Here is a 14,443-nt window from a genome sequence, read left to right as displayed (position 1 = left end):
TCCCCAGAAAGATCTGACAGCCTTCTTACCCCATCTCCTCCTCTTTGCTCAAAAAGGCTTCTAGGTACCTAGTCAGCTTCAAGCAACTTCATTCTGAGCTTGGCCTTGAACATGCTCAGGACTGCCCGCCCACTCACCCTAGTCTGGGTTGCGCTTCCGGTCTCTTGGTCCCTAATCATAATGGACCTCTTTGTTATCTTCTGCTATCTATCACCTTAGATCTTGCCTTTTGCCTAAACTGTGCCCTTGGACTGGACCTCCCTTATTGCTCACCTTCAACAACTGGATCTAACTTTTGTTTTTTTTTTTGTTTTTTTTTTTAAGGTCGCACCAGCAACCACGCCTTCTTGGCGGATCATCTGCTGACTGCTGTAGGGTTTCTATCGGCCGTTCCACCCATCCTCTCTCTCCTCAGTATTTGGTCTCGACACCCCCACCGCTACCTCCGGCACCCTCCATCACCCCGGACAGTCTGCGGCTGGGTCTGATTCCTCCATCAGACCGTGAGCTCTGTGTGCAAGGGCAGATATGGGGGGTCTGATTCACCTTTGAGTTCCAGTGCAGTGGAGGGGAGGAACACTGCGCAGGCGAAGGGAGGGGGAAGGGGTGGGTGGGAATGCAGCCCCTGGTTGGAGAAGGTGCAGAGAGAGAAGAGAGGGAGAACACACCCATCCAGAGGGGGAGAAAAAAACAGAAAGAAAATGCAAGAACCTTTGCTAGGAAAATGGTCGAAGATGCAGACAGGGAAAGGCTGAAAGGACAGATAGAAGGGAGGCCAGACATGAGGGTGGGAGACAAGAGGGAGGAGGTTTAGAGTCTAGAAGGGGGAGAGAGATGGAAGGAATCGAAGGGTAGAAAGCTACTGAGACTGAACGGACACTATCTGAGGAGGAGGAGGGAAGGAGGGAGTCTGCCTCCACTGCCTCCCGGCCTCTCTTTTGTCCCTTCCCTTCTCCCTGCGTCATGTTCCCCTAGCCCGGCCTCCCCTCCCGCTCCCTCCTCCGCCCTGCTCCTCCTCCCTAGGGCTGGATGGAATTTTTTCCCCTGGACCCGGGCCAGCTTCAGGGCAGGGGGTGGGGGGGGAAGCCAGGCCGGACTGGGCTGGGCGGTGGGGAGGGGCCGGGCAGGGGGCCCCCCGGGGAGGGGGCTGGTCCGAGGCCACGCTGCCCGCGGGGTCTAGGGCGGGGGAGCCGGGGCGCTCAGTGCCGGGAGGAGACACCGGCCGGAGGCAGCAGGCGACTGGGGGCGGAGGATGGCGGGGCTGGCGGGAGGAAAAGGAGAGGCCGCGGGCAGCTGAGGAGGGAGAGGATGGAGAAGCTGGGGCTGGGGCTGGGGCTGGGGCTGGAGGAGGACACTGGGTCCCCGCGACGCTGGAGCTGCGGAGCGGTGAGTCTGCGGAACCGGAGGCGGATGGGACCTGGGCCGGACTCCAGGGTCCCCAAGGGAGGAGGCAGCTAGCCTGGGCCTGGAATTCTGGCTTCTGGCTTGGATGGCGAAGTGGTGGTGGCGGTTGTGGTTTGGAGAGTGTGTGTGTGTGGTGGGGGGGAGGGTGCAGAGCTGGGAGTATAGACTTCTGAATCTTTGATGGAAGGAGCTGTTGGTCTAGATTCTGGGGTCCCCGGGTTTCAGAAGCTTGGAGGATCTCTTACATTTTAGAGGGAGGCTGTAGGATCCCCAGAGTGTAAGGAACTCGGGACCAGATGCCAGAGACCGCAAGGGAGGTGGAAGAAAACTGTCTGGCTTTGGAAGTGCCTCCAGCGGCCCAAGGGTTAACGTCTGGCTGGAAGGGAGGGGGAGGGGCATAGATGGGGCTGCGGGGCTTTGCGGGGTCAAGGGTGAGCCGTGTGAGTGGGAGGGTGCCAGGAGGGGGCGGTTGTCTGGGCTGCCAGACGGACCCGGGTCAGCGCCTGGGGCTGGGGCTGTCTGGTAGTAGAGAGGCCCAGCGTCCAGGTTCCCCTGAGGACCCGGGATTCCAGGTCCCAGCTTCCTTTTCCCTTAGGGTCCATCTACCAAGCTGTTGCCCAAATTCCACAAGCCGAAGCTCTAGTTGCGGTCTGCCCAGGACCCAGGAGTCTGGGTCACCCAGCTCCTTCTTTCCTCTAAGGAGTCACTCTCCAGCCATCACCTCCTGCCTAGAAGCACAGGCCAACCCCAATCCCCTCCTCCTTTAGAACTCACGAGTCAAGGCCCCAAACATTTTTCTTCTTAGCTGCAGGGCATAGGACGAGCATAGGTGGGGGGCTCCTTCCCGGGAACCAGGTTTCCCCGACCCCTTATTAGCCCCAGCTGGAGTCCAGCCCTCCAGGGGTTAAGGGGGCGGGACCAGTTGGTTGCTATGGTGCCAGACTGTTTGGGTCTGCTCTCTGACCCTTGGGGGCTCCCTAGGGTCTGCAAAGAGGGGGAGGGGACCCATGCCCAGAGAGAAGTCTAGTGCCTACCCCTTCCTCAAAGCAAGCCTGTAGGCCCAAGGGAGATGCACCCACGCCTTGGGCAGTGACCTTGAACCAGTCCGGAACCTTCTCTGTGAGCCTCAGTTTCCCCTCTGAAGAGAAACTTGCCGGATGTGTTGAGAGGTGTTCAGGTCTGGAGAATCTTTTAAGATTCTCGCTTCCCCGCTTTCCTCACCCCCCTCCTCAGGCCCCAGGCAGCCCCGGGGCATGCTGGGAACCCAGGCCTGGGCTCTGGGCCAGGTTGGTGGGGGGTGGGGGGGCTCCTCCCTTCCCCTTCCTCCCCACCTTGGCCTGACTCTCGCCCCCGCCTGAGGGTCTGGGAGGTTGGGATGGAGGGAAAGGAGGACTTGAGCTCAGGCCCAAGACTGGTCTCAGGTCCCCCGCCTCCCCCTTTGCTTCTCCGCCCTCTTCCCGCCTCTCCTCCCCCTCCTCAGCAGGTCGCTACCCCGGCCCAGGGCCCCTTCTCAACCCACCCCCACTCCATCTCCACTCCACCCCCAGCTCCAGACCTGGCTCGGAGCAGCGAGGGGGAGGGAGAGAGAGGGAAGGAGAAAGAGAGAAGAATGGGGGAGGGGATGGAGGAGAGGGAAGGAGAAAAGAGAGAGAAAGGAAGAGACCCCGAGAGGAGACTGGAAGATGGGAGGAGGGTGGAAGCTAGACTAAATAAAAAGCAGGGAGGAGAGGGAGACAGAAATCCAGAGAAAAAGAGAGACAAAGCCAGTTAAGGAGACGGAAGAAGATTGTGAAAAAGAGGGAGAGACTGAGAAGTAGCTATGGATGATAGGGAGGGAGGTGAATGTAGAAAAGAGTCAGCTAGAACAGAGACAGAGTGAGGACCAGGCATGGAGATGTGGGAGAAGTGGAGAAGCCAAGTCAGGGATGATACAAACTAAGAAAGGGAGAATAAGAAAAGGGCAAGGTAAGAAAAAAAAAATGGGCGGAGAAAAAGAAACAAAAAGACGAACGAACATGGAACCTGGGAGCCCCAGAGGACCAGTTCTGAGCTCAGAGCCTCAGGGTGGGTGCAGATCCTAGGGCTCCTCCCACCTGCAGACAACTGACTTTGGCCTAGTGGCTTCCCCTCTGGGAGGCTCGTGGGTGCAGGTAGCGACCTCATTTCTGAGTTGGGAGGCGTCGAGGAGACAGGGCTCTGGTTGGTGTCATTATTCCTTGATCATAGCTATCACCCTAAAGGTTGAGAACGGTTTTGGAAACGATAGGATTATTCCGAGAGGCCCATGAGAATTTCTGATACCCAGAAGACCTTTAGCTCAGGCTTGGGATGTGAAACCTTTAGGGGTTACAGAAGGGTCTCAGATTGCCAAGACAAACGGGGACACATCCTTTCTGCACTCCAGAAGCCAGGGCTCTAACCAGACTGTGTCTTCTCTAAGGAAAGTACCTGGTTGGATGGGGAAGGGGCCGGGGTGGAGGATAACGGTGAGGATTAGAGACTGGCCCCCTGGGTATGACTGAGGAAAATTGAGTCCCCTGGGGTCTGCAGCCCTGGATCTGTGGGAGGGAGGGCTGGAACCTGGACCCCTTAGTCTAAAGGACAAAGATTGGAGGAAATATGTGGGAGGGAGGGCTGGGACCAGTACTCCTTAGTCTAAGGGAGGAAGCCTTGGATCTGAGGGAGTCGGGCTGAGGTCTGGATCTCTGGCCTTGAAACAAGAGGGCTGGGGCTTAGATTGTGGGGCTGGAACAGAATACCTGGGTTCCTTGGGGAGGAGGGGGCCGGGGGCCCGGACTCCTGGGTCCTGGCACCCACCCGTAGAACCGACCTTGCGGGGCCTTCGCCGCACACAAGCTCGTGTCTGTGGGTCCGTGTCGGGGGCTCACCATCGCGGCTGGGACCTCCCCGGCCCTCCCCACCCTCCCTTCTTCTGCTCTCCCATCAATCCATTTGTCAATCTGCCCACCTGCCGCGCCCCCCGGGCTGAGGTAGGAGGTTGTATAGTTGAGGAAGACACCCGAGGAGATCACTATACGGCCTCCTAGCTTTCCCCAGGCTGCGCCCTGCACTGGAAGGGGCCGGCGGGGACCCCAGGTCCACACCACTGCACCAGAGTTCCTGGTAGGAGCGGGGCGTCTTCTCTGTCCACATTCTATCCTATCCCTTTTCTTTGCAGTCTCTATGCCATCATGAGACTTTCTAGTTTTCTGTCTCTTACGCCACTGTCTCTAGGGTTCTAGAACCTTCTGTTTCTCTAATGCTGTGAATCTATCTCTGTGACATTGTGGGTCTCTTGAGTTTCTTGACGTCTCTCTTGGTTTCTTTCTCTCTTCTGGAGCTTAGGGTATCTGTTTCTGTCTCTCATCCCTGTTTCCACCTTTGAGGAAGGGGGCTTTTCTGGTTCACCATAGCTGTATTGCCGGCCTCTGGGTCCCTGAGACCCTTTAACCTGTGAGGACGTCCAGGGTCACAGGTGAGGTTCTTGGGAGCCTGGCGCCTGGCTCAGCCACAAATTTAGGGATTTCAGGTGACCCCTGGCAACCTTCCTCTGGGCCACTGGCTTAAACTCAATCTCTGATCACAGGCTCCCCCTCCCCCACAGTGACCTCACAATTGTTACTATCTTCTCTTCAGACCCAGAGACCCTCTGTTATGGGTCTTGTTGCCTTAGTAGGGAGCACTGTCCTGTTGTTCCTGCTGATCTTCAGGGCATCCACGTGGGCCTGTCTCTTCTGCTTCACCACCTATGAGGAACGCCTCCGTCTCTGCCAGATGTTTGTGGGAAAAGAGAACCTCAAGATACGCCAGTGTGCAAATGCATTCGCAGCTGCTTTTGAGAGTCTCTTAGACGTGGAAATCAGTGAGGAGCCCCACCTTCCTGAACCAGGGCCCTGGGGAGGGGAAGGGGAGTTCTTGAGCTACTCCCAAGAAGAAAAGCTAAGTACAGGATCATGGCAAAGACACAGGGAAGACAGACAGATACGATGGAAGGAAACAGGTCCAGAGTTGGGTGGAGACAGACAAGACAGTGCCTCAGAGAGAGGCTAAAGACAGAGTTACAAGGAAAGAGATGGGAAAGTAGAAGCATTGCTCAGAGAGAGAGGACGGTATGGATTCGGAACTCAGATGAGTGTGGAGATTAGAGACCTAGAGAGAGGGACAGAGAGCTAGAAACCCAAAGAGTTGATGAACACAGAAAGAGTAAGGTACATAGAGATAAGACAGGAACAGAGACCCAGAGTGAGAGATAGGTACTGATACAAAGAGCAGATTCAGGATGCATAGAGAGACAGTGATCTAGAGATAGGTAGGACAGAGACCCATGGGGTTGGAGTAAAGATGGAGAAGGGAAAGCAGATCCAGGCTACCAGGTAACAGAGGCAGAAAGATATGAGATAGAGGGAGAGATACTCAGATTGAAGGTTTGGGTTAGGGCTACAAACAGAGAGGGGGGAGCACATAGAACATAGACTGGGGCTGTAGAATCTGGGATGGCCATAGGGCTTGGAGATATTCAGCCATAAGTCGGATATAGAAAACACCATGGAACCAGGTTTGTGCCATGGTGCCTCAGCCTGCTTCTCCTCCACCTTCAGACTATGATGAGAGGAGTCACCTGCATGATGAATTTTCACAGATGATGGTTTCCCTTCAGGAGGTGGCTGCTTCCCGGGGTGAGTGTTTTATGGACTATGTGAAGGCATAAGTGATGGGAAAAGTGTTCTTGAGGGAATGATATTGGAAACCTGTTTGAGTTAGGTTGTTTGCTGAGAAAACTCCAGAAGTGAGTGGAGTCAAAGATAACAAGGAACTGAGGGAGGCATACAAGTCACTGGGAGTCTGAAGCTTTTGTGGGGTCAAGTACATGTGACTTAGCTGTGATTCTCACTGTCTGGGCTCTGAAGCCTGGATGTGTTCCTGCCTCTCACCTGGGCTCCACTTACCTGTAAGATAGAAAACATCTTAGGCTCTCAGATTGAGTCCTTGTCATCTCTGAGGGCGGAACATTATTATCTCCTAGGGTGAGACATTCTCTTTATCTTCCAGAGAAAATGGAGCTCATTGGGAGGAAATGGTTCTTTTATGAGACGTGTTATAGAAAATATAATCCCTTCGGACAGGACAAACATAATCCTTTAGAACAAGACAGACAGACATAATCCTTTATCAAAGGACAGACAGACACAGACAGAAACACACATACAAATACACTCTAATGGCTAACAAAGATAGGTTAGGAAGAGTGGAGCTAGCCATTCAGGGGACATAGTCAGGGCCAGACTCCTGCTGGGACATTAGGGAAGATCAGACACACATAGCTGTATGGAATAGACTTAAGGCTCTGGGGACATGAGTTTCGAAAGATATGATTAACACTAATCACACCAGGTACTCTCAACCACTGGGCACACAGTCTCCTAAGTATATTAGATAGTAGTAGTATGGCTGTGTGAGAAGTCCTTTTTGTTTGTTTATTCATTTGAAGGATAAATTGGCCACTCCCAGAATCTGGGAGTTCAGGGCTTTTTTTATTTTTTTTTGTTTCTCATCTACAATAGTTCATTTTGTTCCCACTAAGTTTTATATCAGAGGCCTGCCAAACAAAGAAAGGAACAATTCATTCAAGGGTGTCCAGGCCTATTCAGAATTTTCTGTGTGTCTCCACTCTTAAAAAAAAAAAAAAAAAAAAAAAAAAAAAAACTCAGAGGAACCTGAAAGATGGAAGGAATGTAGAATGCTGGGATATGCATTCTGTTGATGCCTGCACATGTCTCCATATTAGAAGCTTGGAAAAAGTGATCAAGGGTAGACCTTGGGAGTAGAAGAGCTCTTTCTAATTCGAGGCAGAGGTTGGGGCTAGAGAGGGGGTCGTCTGATGCACATCTGAGACCATAGTGAAGAGGGTGTGGACTAGAAAATAGAAAAGTGGATCTGTGTCTGGTGGTCTTTTATGGGGTTTGGCTACTTAGAAGTGACATCCCAAAATGAAGAACTTGGAGGCAAGAGCTGGACTGGTGACAGATGACTAGGGTAATAATACAATAACCATGAAGTAGTACTGAAGAAATCCACAAGGAACCAAGACACCTGGATGTTGAGATCAGTCAAGGAGACTTAAGACACTGACCAGGGAGACCTGGAGAACCAAATGGGAATTTTCAGCAGGGCAGGGGAGCCTTTCAGACACCACGCCCCCTCCCCCAAATAGGGGGAGAAACTGGAAACTGGTGGATACAGTTCATAGTAATTTTTTCATAGGCTTATTGAATATTTCAGAAGCATTTGTGGGGGTCACAGCTGGTACCAAAACTACAAATGGCCTGCCCTAGAGATGCATTTGTTTAAGGACAGAGCATCAACAATAAACAGCCAATAAAGTACAAGGGTGAGGGTGTGGCTCAGTGGTAAGAGAGCCTGCCTAGAATTCCCCAAGAAGGTTCTACAATTTCTACAATTCTTGGTAATAAAGCTCTCATACAGAATTCAGCAGTGGAAGGCTGGGCTATGGATAAGCTGTGGAGTACTTGCCTAAGGAGTGCTGTGTCTCCTGGTTAGTCATTTATTCTAATTAGTCTTCCAAAGGCTAGTCCATTACAAGCCCTTAGGAGTTTTAAAGCCATACCTTCCAGGTAAAAAAGTTAGGACTGAGCTGGGCTTGAAGATATGTAGTAAGAATTTAGGGTAATTTGTGCATTGGATGAACCAGACTAGTGCTGTCTCTTGGAGGAAAAGGGGGATGCACATGTGATAATGTCTCTGTGTACATATCATAGGTTTATAATGTGAATACAGATTGAATATCATTAGTGCAACAATCTGAAATCTGAACATTTCCTAAACTGGATATGACTTGTCACTCTAAGTGGGTGTGCGGGGTGGGACAGGGGTTCAAGAGTTTGAGAGCACGTTGAACTACAGTGACAACTTTTTTAAAGTCTAGGGATGTTGCTCAGTTGGTAGACAGTTGGTAGAGTGTTTGTCTGTTATGCAGAAAATCATCGATTTTATAACAAGCACCTAGTAAACTTCTTGGTTGCATATATCTGTAATCTTAGCACTCAAGCAGTAGAGGCAGGAGGATCATTCTTCATTACAGAGTGATTTTTGAACCCAGCCAAGGCTATAAGAGACCGTGTCTTAGAGAAAAATAAAATGATCCAGGTAGTTCACACAATGCCAGAATTGAGGAGGCAGTAGGCTTGAGGGAGCCTAGGTTATACAGTCTGTCTCAAAAAAATCAAGTGGCATACATGTGTTCTTACCTGTGTGTATGCGTATATATGAAATGTTTCAAAATCCAAAGCCTTTTTGGGTATCACCTTAGCTGTACATAACATCACATGACATGACAGGTGAAACTCAGGACTGCTTAAGAATATTTTGTGAACTCAACCTTCAGACTGTAATGTTTTATGAAACAATTGAATTTTCATTTTTACCTTTTTATTTATGCCGCACACCATGTTTGTGCCTAGTGCCTGAACTGGCCAGAAGAGGATGTATGCAACCATGTATGTGTTGGCAGGGAACTGAACCCAGGTCTTACGCAAAAGCTGCAAGTTCTCTTAACTTCCTAGCCATCTCTCCAGGCTCTGTTTTCATTTCTTATCATGTGTCTATGTCCCTGGGTTTAGTGAAGACCACTCTCGGCTATCTGAGACCCTGTCACAACAAACAAAATAAAAGACGGGACTAGAGAGAGATGGCTCAGTGGTTGCTTGCTATGCAATCATGAGAATTATAGTTTGAATTGCAGCACCCTCAAAAGAAGTCAGGTGTCAACCTTACCTGCCTTTAATCCCAGGTCTAAAGTACATGAAGACAGGAGCTTTGGTGGGGATTGATGGCTTCCAGCAAAACTGAGGAAATATTAATTGGAGTGTCAGAGAGACCCAATCTCAGTGGAATAGGCAGAGTAATATAGGACATCTCATGGGTATGAATAGATGCCTGTCCTGCAGGTTCATGCATACATTCACACAGACACATAAATTTTATTTTACAAATGTTGCATGAGTGAGTAAGTATAGAGGCCAGAGTCATGTGACTATATAACCTTGACACTTATTTTACTCTTTTTCTTCATTTTGAGGGATGCTCTCAACTAAGTAGCCCAGGCTGACCTTGATCTCATGATTCTCTGAGCCTCTCCAAGAGCCTGTACAGGCCAGAACTGAAATCTAGTGTCAGAGCTACTAACACATGCTCCTCACCAGGGTAACTGCCGCATCCGTTGTACTGCTATGGTTCAGTTGTCATAATCCACCTTCATTCAGATTACCCTGTTTAGGATCTTTCCCTCCATCACCCACCCCATGTGTAGTAGATATGTAAACTAAACCCCACCTCTTCCCACCTAGCAGGCCTCTATGGTGCACTTGGTATGTCCCACCCACCCATCCCCTTCAGTGTGTGGCTTCTGGATGTATATTGGGTGCGACCTTCAGGATCCAGGCCTCTGACTCGCTGACTGAGGGCTCCCCTCTAACCATACCCTCCTCACAGTACTGCCATGTCTAGAGCATGCTCTTACAGTTAAGAATTGCCCCCAGATTCTTCATTTTGATTCAACTTTATGCCTCCGGTATTTCTCTCTCCTTGTATAGATAACCCACAATGTACCCATTCTTTAGTTAATACTTCCAGTTCACTCCGAACAGTTTCATACAGACATGTATTTTGGTTTTACCTTCAGTGCTGTACCAGAGGACTTGATAATCAGCTTAGTGGAGCAAAGATTTATAATGGATTACTGTTGGAGGGTACAGCCCGTGGGGTGGAGAAGACATGGCAGGGGTGTGAGGTGTCTGTGCATACACAGGAAACAGGGAAAGATGGATGCTGGTGTTCAGCTTACTCCATTTGATTCACTCTGGAACGCCAGTCCATGATATGGTACCACCCACATACAGGGTGTGCCTACCCACTCCTGCACAGGCCCAGAGGTTGGTTTCTATGGTGATTCTAAATCCCATGAAGTTAACAAAAAATATGAACTTTCCTATTTGTCTAGGATCCCCCCAAAGGACCCCATTTTAATCCCTCTAGTAATGCTGTCTCCAAGTACAGGGGCACTCTCTTCCATAATGTAGTGGGGTTTGGGATGTCACATATGAATAGGGTTGGGGGTATACACTGTCATAACCATTTGCAACCAGAAAGCTGGTCTCTGGAGAGCTCCAGCTCATGATCTGGTGGCATTTATAGTGGTTAGGATCAAGGCTTCTGAACATAACATGTGAAGGGGTAGAAATGAATGGTGGTTTGGGTAGGAAAGGAGAACTCAGAAGCGCTCTTTAAAGGGAATAGTGGCCACTGACCTGCTAACTACAGCTTTATGTCACTGTAGCCCATGTTTTATAGTTTTGCACATTTTTGAATGTGTGTGTGTCGGGGGAGGGGTTGGTGTATGTGTTTCCCGAAGCCTTTGAAGGCCAGATGGAGAACTTCAGATGCCCTGGAGTTGGAGTTACAGATGGTTGTGAATCTCCTGACATGAGTGCTGGGAAACAAAGTAGGGTCCTGTGCAAAGCAAGAGCAATTCGTTGGTTTAACTTCAGAGCCATCTCCTCAGCCTCCTTCCCATTTTTAAAAAAGAGATACCAAGCTATCCCAAAGTCATATATTGGCAACCAGCTCATATTCAGAAAAAAGAAGCCAGGTCACACTGAGGGGACACACCTTTAATCCTAGGACTCGGCCCACAGAGGCAAGCCAATTTCCAAGTTCAAGACTAGCCTGTTCTACAGAGTTCCAGGACAGCCAAGGTTATTCGGAGAAACCCTGTCTTGAAAAACTGGGGGTGGGGGTGGGGGGAAATCCTGTCAGACAGGTGATGCATTTGGGTCTAAGGCCACTGCTGGTGACTTACATAGTTCCTGCTGGACTTTAGAAATCACTCAACCTGTACCTGGCTGTTTTCTTTTGTGTGTTCCGAAGATGCGGTATTCGAGAGGTGGAAAGCTCAGGGATATTGAGAAGAGAGGGGGAAAATATTTTTAAGGGTCAGAGTTCAGGGAGGACGAGACAAAGAAGTGTGTCTGAAACATGACAGGACTAATGTACTGCTGTACACAGCAGCTGTGGTTGCCTGCACAAGATCAAGTCTGTCAACATTCCAGCACTGTGGGGGAGGGGCTCACAAACCTTCACCTCTAACGGAGGCCATACTTATAGTGAGTGGGTGGCTGCTTCCGGAATTAGAGACAGTTATTTTCAAGGGTGCGTGTAGTCCCTGATAGACTTTAAGGCTAATCATGCTTTAGTCAACGCTCAGCACAGATTGGACTGAGTGGTTATTATATTAAAAAAAGAAAAGAAAAGAAAAGAAAAAACATGAAGAGGGTTGGGAGGAGTAGGAGGTGGGTAGGTTTAGAAGATAGGATAGGGGATAAATATAAAATACATTGCAGGCATGTATAAAATTCTCAAAGAACAAAAAGACATTAATTAAAAGTATACCAAATGCCAGGTGTGGTTGTGTGTGCCGTTAATTCCAGCACTGGGGAGGCAGGGGTGCTATAGGCAGATCTCTAAGTTCATGGCCTGACTGGGCTACAGAGAGGTCAAGGCCAGCCTGGAACATAGTGAGCCACTGCCTTGAAACAAAATGGCAAAAAGATGACCTTAATTCATTAGCATATGTAAGCTTCAAATTTACATACACATTCGTAACTGCAAACTGGTGGAGCTTATGTAAACTGTGCACAATGGGAGACAGAGGTGGGGGACTTTCTCGTACATATGTGGTATGATCAAAACCCTTGCAGTGATACACGAGATGATAGAGAATGGTGGGGAGCTGGGCAAAAGATGTTCATAAATCCATGTAACCTGGTGATGGAAAGTGGACAAGAGCATTGCAACAGAGAAAGAGGAAACTGAACCAGCAGAGTAGGGCTCGGTAAGCCCTGAAGAGTGTTTGATCATTATCCTCCCGTTTCCACAAAGACATAAATGGATAGTTCTTTCAGGAGGCAGAAAGAACACTTGGGAGAAGTTTGCCAGCCTTCCCTTTGGATCTGTGGGAAGAGGAAACAGCCTGGGCTTATGGGAGAGACAGCAAGACTCAGGGAAAGGGCTCTTAGTCCAGCTACCCTGCTTCATCCTTCAGGGTCCTTTTGGCATGCCTTTACCAATGCTTCGGCAGAATTGAAGAGCTTCATTGAACACCTTACAAAAGGTAAACCAGCCTCTAACTCCATTCCCTGCAGATGTATCCCATACCACACAGACAGATATTCTGAATCCAGCCAAAATGCTGGGAACTGTGGATTTCCTGTTGTTCTAGTACAGTTCATTATGACAGTCCCGGCTCATATCTACCTAGGTCTCTTCTGGATCTGTTTCTGACTCTGCACTCGAAAGCATCCTCTCTAGGTGTTTCTTCTCTGACAGGGCCCACTAATTAGGTGCTGACTCCTTAAAAAAAATTGTTTGCCTGGGATCTACTCCCACCCTCAAGGATAATGTATCCCCACCACATTCTCCTTTTCATAGCTGTCTAACTGCAGGTTAAGGCCTGACATGCTTGGCCTTGCTCCATCTTTTGGATGAAGCTCCATGGACTTGGCCTTGCATGTTAGGGTCAGTGTACAGTGTTCCCAAGTGCTATATTAGGAGCCTAGACCTGTTCTCCAGAGGATAGGGTTCCTTGCCTGTCATACCTTCTGGAGGAGCTTTAGGTAGGTCCCTCTGTCAACTACTTGGGTCTTAATGCCTCTTTTCTCTCCACAGCCAAGGACTGCATCCCTCCTTGTGGTAAGAAATTAGTTCCAAACTCAAAACAGCAGGGGAGGCATGGTGACTGGGGTGGAAACCTGGAACTTAAGAATGAGACAATGACTGGGACTCAGATCCAATGGGACCCAGTAGAAAAGCACATAAACTAGGTACTGTTCAAAAACTTCTGAGGAGCAGGCCCTGGTGGCTCAGGCCTGTCGTCATAGCCACTGGAGGCCACCTCATGTCACAGGTCAGCTTGGACTACAAGAATTCTACTCCATGCCTGCCAATTTAGGGGACCCTGACTCAAAACAAAAACTAAAAAGAATGCAGAAAATACAGCTCAGTAATGGAGTGCTTGCGTGGAGTACCAGTGATAGGCTGGAGGTGTGGCTCAGTGGTAGGTCCCCTGCCTAGACTTCCAGAGGGGCTGGGGTATGTATGGCTTAGTGGTATAGACTTGCCTAAAATCTCCAAGTAGGGGAGTGGGAGTATGGGTAAGTGGTAGAGAACTTGGCTAGCATGCATAAATCCCTAGGTTTCGTTTCCAGCGGCTATAACACAAAACATACAGCATATATGTTGTAGGAAACTGGCTCAAGTGGTCACACAAGCCAGAAGGTTAGCCAGGGCCCAACAGGACAGAGATTAATTTACCAGAAAAGACTGAGTCTGTTTTCCACTTCCCCAATAGAACCCTGGGGGTTTTCATAGATTTAACAAGGTTCAGAGAATTTATGGGGAGACTTCAGGGGGAGCCCAATAGCCCTCTTCTCGGTTCACTAGGCGTCCAGGAGAACACTAGGAGTTTCAACTGCTCGGGCTGCTTTTCTGCAATCTGCACGCTGCCTCTAGACTGTCCAGGTGAGAGGGCGAGGCTGGGATGCTACGGGGCGGGGCTTGTGCGGGCCTACAAGAGCTACCCGGCCTCTTTCCAGTTCAGGACGTGTTGGTGAGCCGAGGGGACCAGGCTTTGTTTTCTTGTATCGTGGCCTTCCAGTTGCCAGAGTCGGAGGTCACCTATTCCTGGAGATTTGCGGGAGGAGGTGTGAGTTTGGAAACAGCCAGCTGGAGGGCTTGGGAAGGATGCGGTTCAGTTCAATATAGGGATTCGGTTTAGTGCAAGAAGGATCGGGCACCTAGGAAGAGATGGGGGCTAAATATATGGAAGACCCATGCTCAGTGTGCATTATGAGTCAGGCTTTAGGGAATGCCCAGAAGGGTTGCTTAGTCAGTGCTTTGGGAGGGGGCGTGCATTAGAGCTGGCCATTCCGGGTGTATTTAAGCTCTTCAGCCTCAGCCCTGCCGTCCC

At 49.8% G+C, this 14,443-nt stretch overlaps 1 protein-coding gene across 2 annotated transcripts in view; it reads left to right on the top strand.

The window, feature by feature from the left end:
• Nucleotides 1–4,339: 4,339 nt before the first annotated feature.
• The window catches only part of Spaca6 (sperm acrosome associated 6), a 21,125-nt gene continuing 11,021 nt past the window's right edge, over nt 4,340–14,443 (top strand). The window contains exons 1-6 of one of the 2 annotated variants that reach the window (XM_076927905.1): nt 4,340–5,266; nt 6,003–6,080; nt 12,521–12,589; nt 13,144–13,167; nt 13,918–13,995; nt 14,070–14,179. In XM_076927905.1, coding sequence (XP_076784020.1) covers nt 5,059–5,266; nt 6,003–6,080; nt 12,521–12,589; nt 13,144–13,167; nt 13,918–13,995; nt 14,070–14,179 — 567 coding nt within the window. In that variant the 5' untranslated portion in view covers nt 4,340–5,058. The remainder of the gene's footprint in view (nt 5,267–6,002; nt 6,081–12,520; nt 12,590–13,143; nt 13,168–13,917; nt 13,996–14,069; nt 14,180–14,443) is intronic. The other variant, XM_076927906.1, reaches the window with a different exon arrangement.

Source organism: Arvicanthis niloticus, chromosome 30 (assembly GCF_011762505.2).
Source record: "Arvicanthis niloticus isolate mArvNil1 chromosome 30, mArvNil1.pat.X, whole genome shotgun sequence".
In the NCBI taxonomy this organism is placed as follows: Eukaryota; Metazoa; Chordata; class Mammalia; order Rodentia; family Muridae; genus Arvicanthis; species Arvicanthis niloticus.
The sequence above is the reverse complement of the archived record's forward strand: the minus strand, read 5'-3'. Positions and strand labels throughout refer to the sequence as shown.